General features: G+C 38.5%; 2 protein-coding genes across 3 annotated transcripts; one reads left to right on the top strand and one right to left on the bottom strand.

Annotated features, from left to right (window-relative positions):
• The first annotated feature begins 2,162 nt into the window (after window positions 1–2,162).
• LOC106644550 (uncharacterized) lies at window positions 2,163–5,961 on the top strand. 2 transcript variants are annotated; one of them, XM_089592564.1, is made up of 11 exons: window positions 2,163–2,633; window positions 2,696–2,917; window positions 3,005–3,501; window positions 3,575–3,749; window positions 3,819–4,163; window positions 4,231–4,436; window positions 4,520–4,766; window positions 4,838–5,077; window positions 5,165–5,245; window positions 5,333–5,404; window positions 5,492–5,961. In XM_089592564.1, exons 1-11 carry the CDS (start codon window positions 2,532–2,534, stop codon window positions 5,705–5,707), a joined length of 2,403 nt encoding a protein of 800 aa, XP_089448690.1. In that variant the 5' UTR covers window positions 2,163–2,531; the 3' UTR covers window positions 5,708–5,961. The 2 variants fall into 2 exon arrangements, with proteins under 2 accessions (XP_089448690.1, XP_014215606.2); XM_014360120.2 differs by having other exon boundaries at window positions 5,165–5,404.
• Window positions 5,962–6,492: 531 nt separating this feature from the next.
• MFS10 (major facilitator superfamily transporter 10) lies at window positions 6,493–12,043 on the bottom strand. The gene is made up of 7 exons (XM_014360121.2): window positions 11,676–12,043; window positions 9,337–9,563; window positions 9,016–9,252; window positions 8,856–8,943; window positions 8,568–8,788; window positions 7,952–8,479; window positions 6,493–7,871 (listed from the first exon to the last, which is right to left on the bottom strand). The coding sequence occupies exons 1-7, from the start codon at window positions 11,743–11,745 to the stop codon at window positions 7,749–7,751; spliced, it is 1,494 nt and encodes a 497-aa protein (XP_014215607.2). The 5' UTR covers window positions 11,746–12,043; the 3' UTR covers window positions 6,493–7,748.
• Between the last annotated feature and the right edge of the window lie 321 nt (window positions 12,044–12,364).

The raw sequence follows: 12,364 nt of genomic DNA, 5'->3' as shown, positions 1-12,364 counted from the left end.
TTGCGGCAAGTTTTTACATCAATATTCTTCATATCTTATATGGCTCATAAAATCGATAATATTTACAAAATTACAATACTCTTGACCTTTTACCATTAACTCATGTAAGCACAAATTAATCAGTCCATTAAAGAGACAACCGAAGAAAAAAGGCCTGAAAAAGAAGCACAGTCACACGAAAAGTCTCATATAAGAATGGAGCATTGGATCTCACTTGATGACTTGATCAGAGAAGGTTGGGTTCTTTGTTTACTTGTAACACTTAATATTTACATCTCTGTAATAAATGTATTTTTCAATTAGTGAGATCCGATGCTCCATTCCTAGGAGACTCTTCCTGTGGCTGCTTCTTTTTAAGACCTTTTTTCTTCAGTTGTCTCTTTTCGATTGATTAATTTACGTGTATATTTGATCGTGATTTACGATTTCTGTAACACAAATTTTGTTATGTACATATTATATAAGTTAACTGTTTATTGGAAATCTAAAGTTGAAGGGCTGTTCTTTCATTAGTTAATGGTAAAAGGTCAAGAGTATTGTAATTTTATAAATATTGTCGATTTTATGAGCCATATAAGATAAGTAGAATATTGATAGTTTTGGAGGTCGATTTTTAGGTAAAAGATAAATTGTAAAGCAATTTAAATTAAGTGAGATCCAATGCTCCATTTTTAGGAGACTCTTCCTGTGTAACTGAACTTCTTTTTTAAACTTTTTTTCTTTAGTTGTCTCTTTTGGACTTATTACTTTACGTATCTATTTAATCATTGTTCAAGATTTCTGTAACAAATCTTGGTATGTACATATTATATAAATTGATTGTTTATTTAAACTATAAAGTTAAAGGGCTGTGCTTCCATGAGTTAATGGTAAAAGGTCCAAAGTATTGTAATTTTGTAAATATGGTAGATTTTATAAGCCGTATAAGATAAGTGGAATATTTGTACTTTTTAGGGTCCACTTACAGGTAAAAGACATATTGTAAACTTGCCGCAAACAGCACGAACCTCGTTAACTTATTATAATCTATCTATAAGATTAGTTGCGGCTGGTTTATAATAATCAAAGGGACTTTGCTGTAAATAGCAATAGTTATTTGTATCAGCGCCATCTAGCGGTCTTGATTTTTTGGCCATTGGTGGCTCCTAAAATTCTCAATCAGAGCATTCAGGATTAGAGCCATTTAGTCAATTATAAACCAGCCGCAACTCATGATGAAGCTATAAAATGAAAAAATAACGATACGTGTGTTTTAGGCGGCAAGTTAACAATATTTCTTATGATTAAAAATTTATCTTCAAAAGTACAAACACATAGGAGGTCGATTTTTCGGTAGAATATCGATTGTCAACTTGCCGCCTAAAACACATATATTGTTATTTTTTCATTTTATAGCTTTATCATGAGTTGCGGCTGGTTTGTAATTGACTAAATGGCTCTAATCCTAAATGCTCTGATTGAGAATTTTAGGAGCCACTTTTGGCCAAAAAATAAAGACCGCTAGATGGCGCTGATCCAAATAACTATTGCTACTTACAGTAAAGTCACTTTATTAGTTACAAACCAGCCGCAACTAATCTTGCAGATAGATAATAAAAAGTTGACGTAGTTCGTGCTGTTTGCGGCAAGTTTACAATCTATTTTTTACTTAAAAGTCGACCTCTAAAAATAGAGATATTCATATGGTTTAATAAAATCGACCACATGGCATTACTTAGTAGTAATTTCTTTAATTACTACACATAACTTCACGTACATATTACACCGTGCTCTCTTTACCAGAATGATAAAATCAGAGGCTGTAAAGTTATACGTAGGTCGTGGTGGTAACGCCGCTTGGGGTGTTTTCTGCAATCGTCGTCACCAGCAAGTAATTTAAATTTGCGCTCTACGTTACCGTCAGGTCAGTAAGTCAACTAGGTAGCTACCTTTAATCTTGAATTAAACTGGCGCTGTAATAAGTATATTCCGTAATCTGGCCATGATGGCCTTCATCGCTGTTGACTGTCGTCTGCCATTTTAACTGGCCAGATTACGGAACAGAGCGCCAGTTAATTCAAGGTAGTTGACTTACCGACCTGATGGTAGCGTAGAGCGCAACCTTAAATTATACTTGCTGGTGACGATTGCGGAAAACACCCAATACAAGGGAAAAGCAGCCATTGGTGGAGATTTGAAAGACAACTTCCCTCCGTCCCGCGTGTGATGAGTAGAATTAAAAAGTATTGAACCCTCTTTAACTCTCCCTTTATTTTATATTTCATCGCTAAACTTCGATTGATTTGTCCTGTTTATATACAGTTTCATTAGTCGCGTTAACATAATACACTTCGTGTCTGATCTCGCGTGCAAATAAAGAGTGGTTAATTTGAAAGTTGGAGCAGGCTCTCTGAAAGTCCGCACAGGTTTTGTTTACTGGCGCACTACAAGACTCGACGTGTTTCACTTAGATGGATGATATGCCGTTGTTGATAAATTATTGACTCGATCGAAATTCCTCTGTGTGGACGGGACTTGTTGATTAATCAACCATGGAGAAGCACCAGTACGTCAGGGCGTTTATTTCCGCGGCTTCGGAGTATGCAAAGCATCCGAGCGAAGCCTCCGGATCAGTGATACAAAGAAATCTTGGGGTAGGTTGACCAAATTGGATGGCTTTGTTTTCATTTTAATGTTCATGGTTCTTCTGCATCAGGCTCTAAGTGCTTCCTTGGATCTGAGCATCTTTGATCCAGGAACGAGTATATCTGCAGCATTTTATGTGAGCCTACACGAATTGATGAACAGCTTAGGCTCGAGGTCTAGTTTGATCTGGAGTACGATTGACGTTCTTCAAACTGCATGTAAAAACCCAGCGGCCAGGCAGGCGCTTATTCACACTTACAAGTTTGCATCTATTTTGACAAGGCTCTTAGAGGTAAAAAAACATTTAGGTATTGTTACATTTTGCTGATGAAGATTTGACAAACATTTCCTATGTTGTGATATTTAATTGTTTTTCCAGGCAAATCTAACTTCTGAAAAAAGAATAAGAGTTTTGAAGTTGTTTCAAGAATTGACTTATGGAATAAAAATTTCCTGGCAGGAAGCTCACTTGCCATATTTAATGACTACATTGTCACAATGGATAACTCAGTCTAGTGACGAAGAAGTTATTTCATTGTCTCTTGGCGTATTAGTTAACTTGTGTTACAAAAATTTACCAGCTGTGTATGCATTGATGCGCAGTGTTAACACGAAAACATTTCTACAGAGCGTTGTGAAAACAAGAGGACAAAACATTAACATCAGAGTGCAGTGTTGCAAACTTTTGATCATTTTAGAATACGCCAATTCCGATATTTTAGATTCGTACATTTTAGATGTTGCTTTGGTTACTTTTACAAATATCATTCCAACGTTGAAAAAAGAAGACGTGCTCTTGCTCAGACATATTGTTGATTTTTTCGATGATATCAGACAAAACGAACGATTCAGAGCAGTTCTTTTGACGTACTCAAAGTAAGTTGGAGTTTTTACATGGATATAAAATAAATTAACAATATGGTAACATAATTTCTTCTCTTCTAATTAGCTATGTCAAAGATGTCACTGATATTTTGGCTACCTTGAAAGATGTATCCAACAGAGAATGTGCTGGACTTGTTATGGAATTTTTACACTCCTTGATGAAATTGCAAGCATCGTGTCTGGTACAATTGTATCCATTAATTGTTAAGACAGCCGTATCGTGGGTCACTACAGAAAGTGTAAATTTTTTATTGAATAATTTTCAGTGATCCAGTAATATTTAAAATAATCCGTAAATTCTCATGCAGGTCAGTTCAAAAGCATTGGCCCTGATTAGAACAATCGTCTGTGATTCACGGAGGTCGAAAAGCAGTGCCGAAGTATTAGAGGCGCTGGATCTTTCAGTATTAACATTATTAATTAAAGAGGACGATGATATGGATGGGATTGATAGAAGTCAAAGCAGTACGATTGAAGTTGAGAAAAACTTGACAGAACTCATGCAACTTTTTCAAGAGTTAGTGAAAACTCCATCAGTTAGAACTCAAGTCCTGGAAGTTTTTTCGATTTCGAAAATGCGTATTTTAATGAAGGAGGTACTTGAATGCAGTAACGATTCCAGCATCATCGAGAAGCCAAGAAATCTTTTTCAAGTAAGCACGGTACCTCCAATCTACACTTTGAATTGACTAATTTATTCACATTGAAATTTTTTTCCAGGATTCATCAACGAATTTTTATGTTCATGCCTTGTCTCTTATAGCTGATTTAGCAATCAATAACACTCACTGGCTGGAGATGTACACAGAACTGTTGCGTAAAAAGCAGATACAAATGATATTGGCTACTGCTTTATATACTAGTGATTGCGAAGTTAAGCAAAAAGTTCTTCAATTGACTTCAACGGTAGGATTTCCGAAAGAATGGTAAGAAATATTAAAAATATACAGTTTGGTATTTTTAAAAGCCCAATTGCGGTTCGTACTAAAAAATGAATTCCTTCTTTCAGTTTATCTGCAGTTGCCAATTGTATGACAGAGCTAGAACCATTAGTATTAGTTCAGGAAAAAACGAGCGTGACGAAAATTTCCGAAACATTCACCAACAGTCAAACAACACATGATGTAATGCCGTTGTTTTCACTAGCTCAAGAAGGAAGACTTGACACGTTTATTTCCAAACTTGAAGCAGCTTTCGAAGAAAATAAATTACCAGAAATAACTACATCAGCTGTTATGGAACTTTATGAGTACAAGGTATATTTTTTGTGCTAATAAAATAGTTAAGAGTAATATACAAAGTTTAAAAATCTACTTCTTGAAAGTAGATGGCTGCAATGAGACATGCAGAAAGAGCCATGCAGTCAAGTTTGGAAGCAGCTACCAATCACGCTACTAGTCTTCAGCACCGATTAGCACAGCTAGTCGCACAATCCAGCCAGTTACATCAGGTGTTGTTTAATACCCAGCAGTGTTTAGAAGGAATGCAAACTGAAAAAATTGGGTTGATGAGAAGGCTTCATGAAATGGAAGAGAAATCGAAAAAAACGCACGTTGCACAATCACAGGTATGCTTGTAGTTGGTCAAATATTGTATATAATTTGTTTATTAAAGGAAAGATGCGATTAAAAAAAATTTTTTTTTAACTTTGCAGGAAATCACAGGATTGAAAAAAATTGTAATTGAAAAAGAAAACCATGTAACTGCTTATGCAGCTCACATAAAAGAACTGGAAGTGAAGAACGAAGAAATTCCATTGCTGTTAAATAAAATTAAAGAACTGAAAACCGAAGTTCATCAATCGGCAACTGAACTCAAAGAGCTGGGTGCCAAAAATCAAGAAATGAGCAAGTTACTTCACAAAATGCAAGAGAGTGTGAATAAAAAAGACCAGGTGCCATGTCATCCGTTGATATTTATTCCTAGAATTTACATTTTCACTTAGTTATATTGTTTTAACATATCCGTTATAATTTTTCAGATCATTGAAGAAAAAAATAAAGAAATCAAGTCAAAAGAAAAAGACATCGTGGCTCTTAATTTGGAAATGAAACAGCAGACTCAACAATGTCATAACTATCAAAAAGCTTTGGCTGAAAAGGAAGAAACTGTACAGAAACTGTCAAATGAACTACATAGCTTGAGTCGTATGCGAGAAATGATATTTGAATTGACTGCTAAGAAGGAGAACCTGTAGACAGGCTCGTAACATTTTTATAGATAATGTGAAATTTTTATACGTTTTGATACACACTAAAATTTATAAAGCCTTAAAGCTGATGTATATAGAGATTTTTAGTTCTACTGACTTATTTTATATTCATTTACGATAAATTTAACTGAATTCACCAGCTAGCAGTTTTTGATTATCCTTATTGAGACAGTTCGTTTTGATAAAGTCACAAAACCAAACAAAATCAGCTTGAAAAAATAAAAATTTTTCTTATGAAATCCAGTTTTTACATATATTCCACAAATTTTGTTACCTGGTATGTAACAGTTTCAAATAAATGCAAAAATTCGACATGTTTTGCTATGCACCTTGAAGATTAAAGACTATGAATTACAACTTGGGGTTCCATTACATATATTATTATTTAATAAATAGCCAGGTGGTATATATAGTTTGGTAACATGGCAAACATATAATTTTTTCTAGACACAAGAACAGCTGTTTTATCTATCTTAGACAAATAAATTCACACTCATAAGGCATTCGGTTTTTTCAGATATTTTTTGTATATTTCACAAATCATTAAGGAAGAACTTTGAAAAGAAACACATTCTCGGAATCTTTCAGTCTTCGTACAGTCAATAACAACGTTTACAACAATTAGAGCTTATCCACGCGTGTTCAAAATTACTATTAAAAATTCTTGGTAATATTTGTACTATTTATTAAGCTATTACCTAAAATAAAATTATTTCATTGAATGGTCTTGTAGGAATGTGTTATAATGCTATACAAAATTATATGGAAATGAATATTTTTATACATTTCTATTCATATTTTGATAAACTGTAAAGAAACTTATGTAATTGATATTGTTCTCTTAGAACTGGGTCAATTAATTTTCATTTACATACAAAATTCTAATTCAGTTACCAAAAATATAATCGATTTCGTCTGATATGTAAACGTTGCGATTGTTTCATATTTTACTTAAAATAATTGAATCTCGTTCCAGCAAGACTCACTATTTTTATATAAAGTTCATTTTACTGCATAAAGTTTATTAATACTGCACATCAACATGTACTTGAATACTATATTAGTAGATCTTTGTGTACGTTTCAAAATAACATTCATTAAGATTTTTTTTTTTTATCAAATTCATATGTGTGCAAAGCTATATTATTGTATTTCTTGCACCAAGTATTAAATCAATTCACAGCTTAATCATCGTGTTAATTCCTCTAAGAATATTTTAATGCTATTTCACGATTGAATAGCACAAAAAGACAGTTATTGAAAAAAAAAACTAACGTTTCTCTTGAAAAAAAAAAACGCCTTGTGCTAGTAGTATTTGTATTTTGCAAAATCAACTCGTAACCGTCTTTGATTGGAAAACGTTACGCGAATTGTAAACATTTTGCAGGCAAGATACGAAAAGTAATTCATAGCATGAGTATATTTCGCGACTCATCGAAGGAGCCGTCGATCGGTAATATGTTTATTTATATCACAAATATAAAAATTGCCTGAAAAAAAAAAAAAAAAATAGAAAATGAGCACTCAGAGAATACTTGAGTGAAAAAAGGTCGTAGACACGACAGTAATCACAAGATCGCGCTAAACAGAGAGCCGAAGCGGCGATTTTTTTTATATAATACGAAATATTGTCAGCACTCGAGTCCGCCTTTTACCTCGACATCTGTATATATACTTAACTTGACCGATCGGACTCTGTCCAATCTCATAAAGGGAAACAAACCCCTTTCTTTGCATAATTAAACTATGTAATTACAATTTGCACCAATTCTCCTTTGGAATAAACGAACTGATAAATCTACGATATCTCATCTGGTGAAAAAAAAGGAACCGTATCTAACGTGGAGATAACTCACAGAAACGTATACGACTTTGGAGCAATGAACAACTATTCATAAACTATATATGTGGTATTGCGTAGAAAAAAAAATAGTTTGGTTAACTAAAAAGTGTTGAGAGCTAGCCGATCCAAGGGCACGTCGCACATCGGATTGCCGGACGGCTCTTTCCTTCTCAACGTCAGTCATCAACTGCCGCCCTTGCTCCAGGGCTGCTCGGTCGCCGAGGCGAACAGCAGGTAGAAGCAATTGGCGCAGATGTTGATCACCGCGCCCAACAGGAAAACGAAATGCCAACGCGCCAGCGTCTCCTGGAGTAAAACAAAAGGTGTGTGTTTATCATTTGCAGTACATCATGCGTGATGTGTGTGAAACATGCATGTATACTAACGTGTCCGTTGACGATCTGTCCAATGATGTAGGGGGCGAGGAAGCCGCAGGCATTGGCAGCAGCGTTGGTCATGCCGTAGAGGGTGCCGGCGTACCTGGGCGCCAGGGTGATGTGGTTCATCTGATTGCCGGCGTATACGGCGCCGTAGAGGGAGCCCAAGCCGGACAGCATCATCATGACGGTGAACCGGTCGCAGCCGGCCCAGATGACTCCCAAGAAGCTCAGACTCGGTCCCAGCGAGGCCACGGTGTTCCACAGCTTGAACGACCTCAGGGGTGATATGAGATTGCGGGCGAGCAAGGCGTCAGCGAAACTCGATATCACCAGTCCTACGATCCACGCGGTCAAGTAGGGCAGGGCCGAGAGGTAGGCGTTCTGTTGGACGTCAAAGTGCAGGATGCGGTCCATGTAGGTCGGCAGCTCGGTCAACAGGGTGTAAAAAGCCCAGGACTGGCCGCACTGGGTTACGGCTATCGCCCACATGGGAAGCGACGTGAGCACCGACAGCCACGGTACGTCGGTGTTGCCCTTTAATTTTAAAATACCGGGAGGAAAAAAAAAGTTATTTCATTGCGATCGGGAGATTGTTTCTATGAGAGTTCAAGGGTGTACTCACGCCTTCCTTGGTCTCAACGAGGGACTCTATGTACGCTCTCTCCTGGGGATCGATGCGCGGGTGCTTGGCTGGCGTGTCGAATACAAAGAGCAGCCAAAACACGTACCACACGATTCCGAGGCTGCCAAACAGGTAGAACGAGAGCGGCCAGCCGCCCCACAGTTCCAACGAGCACAGCCAGCCGCTCAACGGCAAAGAGATGACGGTCCCGAAGTTGGCACCTACAACGTACGGTACATTATTGCTCCCGCTTCGAATGATTTTAATCGAGTGTACGGCTGCACCGACCGGCATACACCAGAGCGGCAAATTTGCTTCTTTCGAGCGGCGGGACCCAGTGGGCCAGCATACTGTGCATGGCCGGGAAAGTAACACCCTTGAAGTAAAAAGAAAATATTTAACACACATGTTTGCGTTGAATTAGGTTTTTATATACTTTTTCGCTTACTTCGGTAAAACCTTCGGCGATGCGAATCACCAGGAACGGGTACAGGCCCCAGTAGGCAGCGAAGGGGCTCACCACGGTCAGGAGGGCAGTTAAAAAAACTCCCAAGCCGTAGACGATTTTTCCGCCTATCCTCTCGGCTACCCTTCCACCCGGTACGTTTGTCATGACGTAGCCGAGGAAAAATGCCCCGAGGATGACGCCCTGCGTTTTTTCGTCCCACGCGAATTCGCCCGCGCTCTTAACACACAAGCATTGATATTTATTTATTTTTTTTTTTTTCATTCCTCTGTTGAAATATTACAATAACAATGATGTATGTACCGGAACGAAAGTTGAGTTGATGGGAGTGGTTTTGGCGCACTCGTCGATGTCGGTTTGATTATCGGTGTGCGGGATGGCCGTCTGGTTGACCATCGATACAATGGCCACCGATAAGTTGACCCTCATCGCGTAAACCAAGGCGAAGCCGAGAAAACCAAGGAAGCCGAAAATTTGGCGCGATTTTATGCACGACCGGCTGTCCGATATCGGAGTTCCTGGCGGATGAACTGCAAAGAAAATACCCATACATCATTCATATTTCATCCCTTCCTCGAATGATCATCGAGGTAATTTTCATCATCTTGGATCATAATTGATGCCGATCTATTGGAAATGCAATACGTTCGTTCTTTGTATCTATCTATATTTGTAATAAAACGTGTATACACATGTAACATATATAAATACGTGTGCCTGTTGATATATAAACGACTCTACTCTCCGTTTCCGCAAACAGCCGATTGTCATACAACACATGGCGTCGCTTGTTTATCTTACTTGAATTGTGAAACAGATATAGATCCCAACTAAAACTTTTCGCTTGGCTTTTGTTCCTTCGCGTTTTGCAATTTTTTTTGTTTCAAAATATCAATGCCTCTGGTCATTTCTAATCTTTGGTCTTTTACTTGCCGTTTGCGAATAATCTTTACGACTTGGAGATAAAAAAAAAGTAAAACCAAAACAAGTGACACGTTTTTTTTTCTTTTCCAAAGAATTCATCATGCGCCAAAAATTCATAATGATAAAAAAAAAACAAACACTTTGTAAAATCACGTTCGAAGTGTAAAAGAGGAAAAGAATGGAAAAAAAATTCCTCTGTTCGGTAACTACGTTAGGGAAAAAAAAAAAAATGTACTCACAAAGATATTACAAGCACTTGCGTGACTCATATTTAATTCTTATCATCGGAAACAACACATCGACTCGGCAACATCGGCTAGTCTCTTTCATTTTCAAGATTTTCAAGTTTGTTACAAAAATTAGTTATTAACGCGCGCGATCTTGCACAACACGAAAAAATCCGAGACGATGATTATTTAACCACCTGTAATTTTCGAGCCCCTCATCATGCGCGCGCGTGACGAAACCACCTATTTAATTGCCGTACAGGTATATAATATATCCATTCGTGTTGGTAATTAAAATCGAGCCCCCCTCCCCCTGTTTTGCTTGGCGCAAGTATAGGGACATAAGAAAATGAGGAGATAAGAGCTGTGTTGAATTACGAGAGCGCGGGATGATCTCCGTTTACGAACGGGGCGAATGAAAGTGTCGCGATGAAGATTTGAATTTCCACGATACCGCTGACACCCGAGCGGGCCGTGGTTATTTATTCCGCGAATAATATTGTACATCGGAGCTACTCGTACAGCTTAGCGTGGGACCGGATGCAACTCGACCTCAATGCTTACTTTTCTTTTTGTCCCACGATCATGACGTACCTCGAACAGAAATAATAGTCAATTTCCATCGGTTTATCCAGCATTTAAGAAAAAGAAAAAAAAAAAATTTACTCTCCAACGCTGTTTGATTACGCACACGAAAGCTGCAGAGTATCATGTTGGATAACGGTTTGCATTGAATTTGAATAATCGAATTTGCGTTTCTAACGACTTTCAGAGGCGTAAGCTCGAATTTACGTTTTTCGAGATCCCCGAGACCTTGAAATAGCATTTTTTTTTTTCCTCCTCCGAACAGATGCGATCACTATTAATACAACTGCCGTATAATTAAGTAGATACTCTGACATCTGCGCAAATATATACATACATGTAACGCAATTCGTCAAAGAGTAGGCGGATGTAAATGTAATCCTCGTCCGACAAAACAAACTGCCTTTATTACCTCATCATCCGAAATACTCCAAAGGATCGCGAGGTGAAAATTGTTCGTTTCAAGGCCGCATTCGATACTTTTACCGATCCCAATAGAAACGACAGGATTTGATTTTATACGCGTTCCATTTCGCACAAAGTCGTTGTATACCATTATACTCGCTTCGATCCTTTTATCCGCGCTGTACGGCTATATCGTGGACCGTTACTCACCGTATACATATATACCTAGAGAGCTTCCCATGCGCGACGCCTCGAAGAATTGTACGTGCACATATGCCTGTACTTGTCGACAACTGTCATCCCCGAAAACCAAATTTTTCCCCACTGACAACTGCCCTGGGATAAAGTAACGGCCACCGAGAAACATTAGAAATGCTCGTGTAACAATTATCTCTGCGATCTAACGGATAAAACGAGATAATACAACAACGCCTACTCCTACGACGGAGGAGTCTCATCGTATAAAAAACTGTATACATGCGTCATGGGATAGCTCCTTACCTTTTTGCAGGGCATCGTTGAGACACAGTGGCGCGTCGTCCCGAGATACGCTCGGATCCAGCACCTCCATGATGACGTCTAGGACCCTATAGGCTGCTATAGGTATTTATATCCTCGAGCCAATGCTTGCAGCAGCTGCTCGCTGGTGTTGCTGTTGTTGCGATGGACTTTTCGCGCTCGGCTGATGCGTCCTGCTCCTTTTTCCCCCAGCACTCTAATGGTACGTCATTATGTACGTATATATATATACACACAAGGTACGCCTTACGGCGCAAGGAACCGACTGCAGGGACTTTCACATCTGCCGTTGCGCTCCGCGGCTCTTTCAATGAAAGAAGGAAAAAAGAAGGGAGGGGGAGTACTGTCTACTGTAGAGAGGCAACTCACTCTCGCGCGGTCACGGTGGTGGTGAATCTATGTACATATACGATGAAATAGGTTCTACACACCCACACTACGACTATATATACACACTTCTTTCTTTGTTGCCTCCCTGTAATTTTCGGAGCGCGTCGGACTTGTGGATTTTATGATATAATACAGCGACGCGACGCTGATTCATTATATCTTTCTACTTCTGATCGCGTTGGCACTCTTACAACTACGGCTAGACATGTTTCGTACATGCGTCATGATACTCTGACAGATACGTGAGAGATGTGTTGTCTACTATCTTTCGCTTAGCGCAT

Source organism: Copidosoma floridanum, unplaced genomic scaffold (assembly GCF_036245765.1).
Source record: "Copidosoma floridanum isolate Cflo_tuat_1 unplaced genomic scaffold, Cflo_Japanese_pri ptg000019l, whole genome shotgun sequence".
Classification (NCBI taxonomy): Eukaryota; Metazoa; Arthropoda; class Insecta; order Hymenoptera; family Encyrtidae; genus Copidosoma; species Copidosoma floridanum.
The sequence above is the reverse complement of the archived record's forward strand: the minus strand, read 5'-3'. Positions and strand labels throughout refer to the sequence as shown.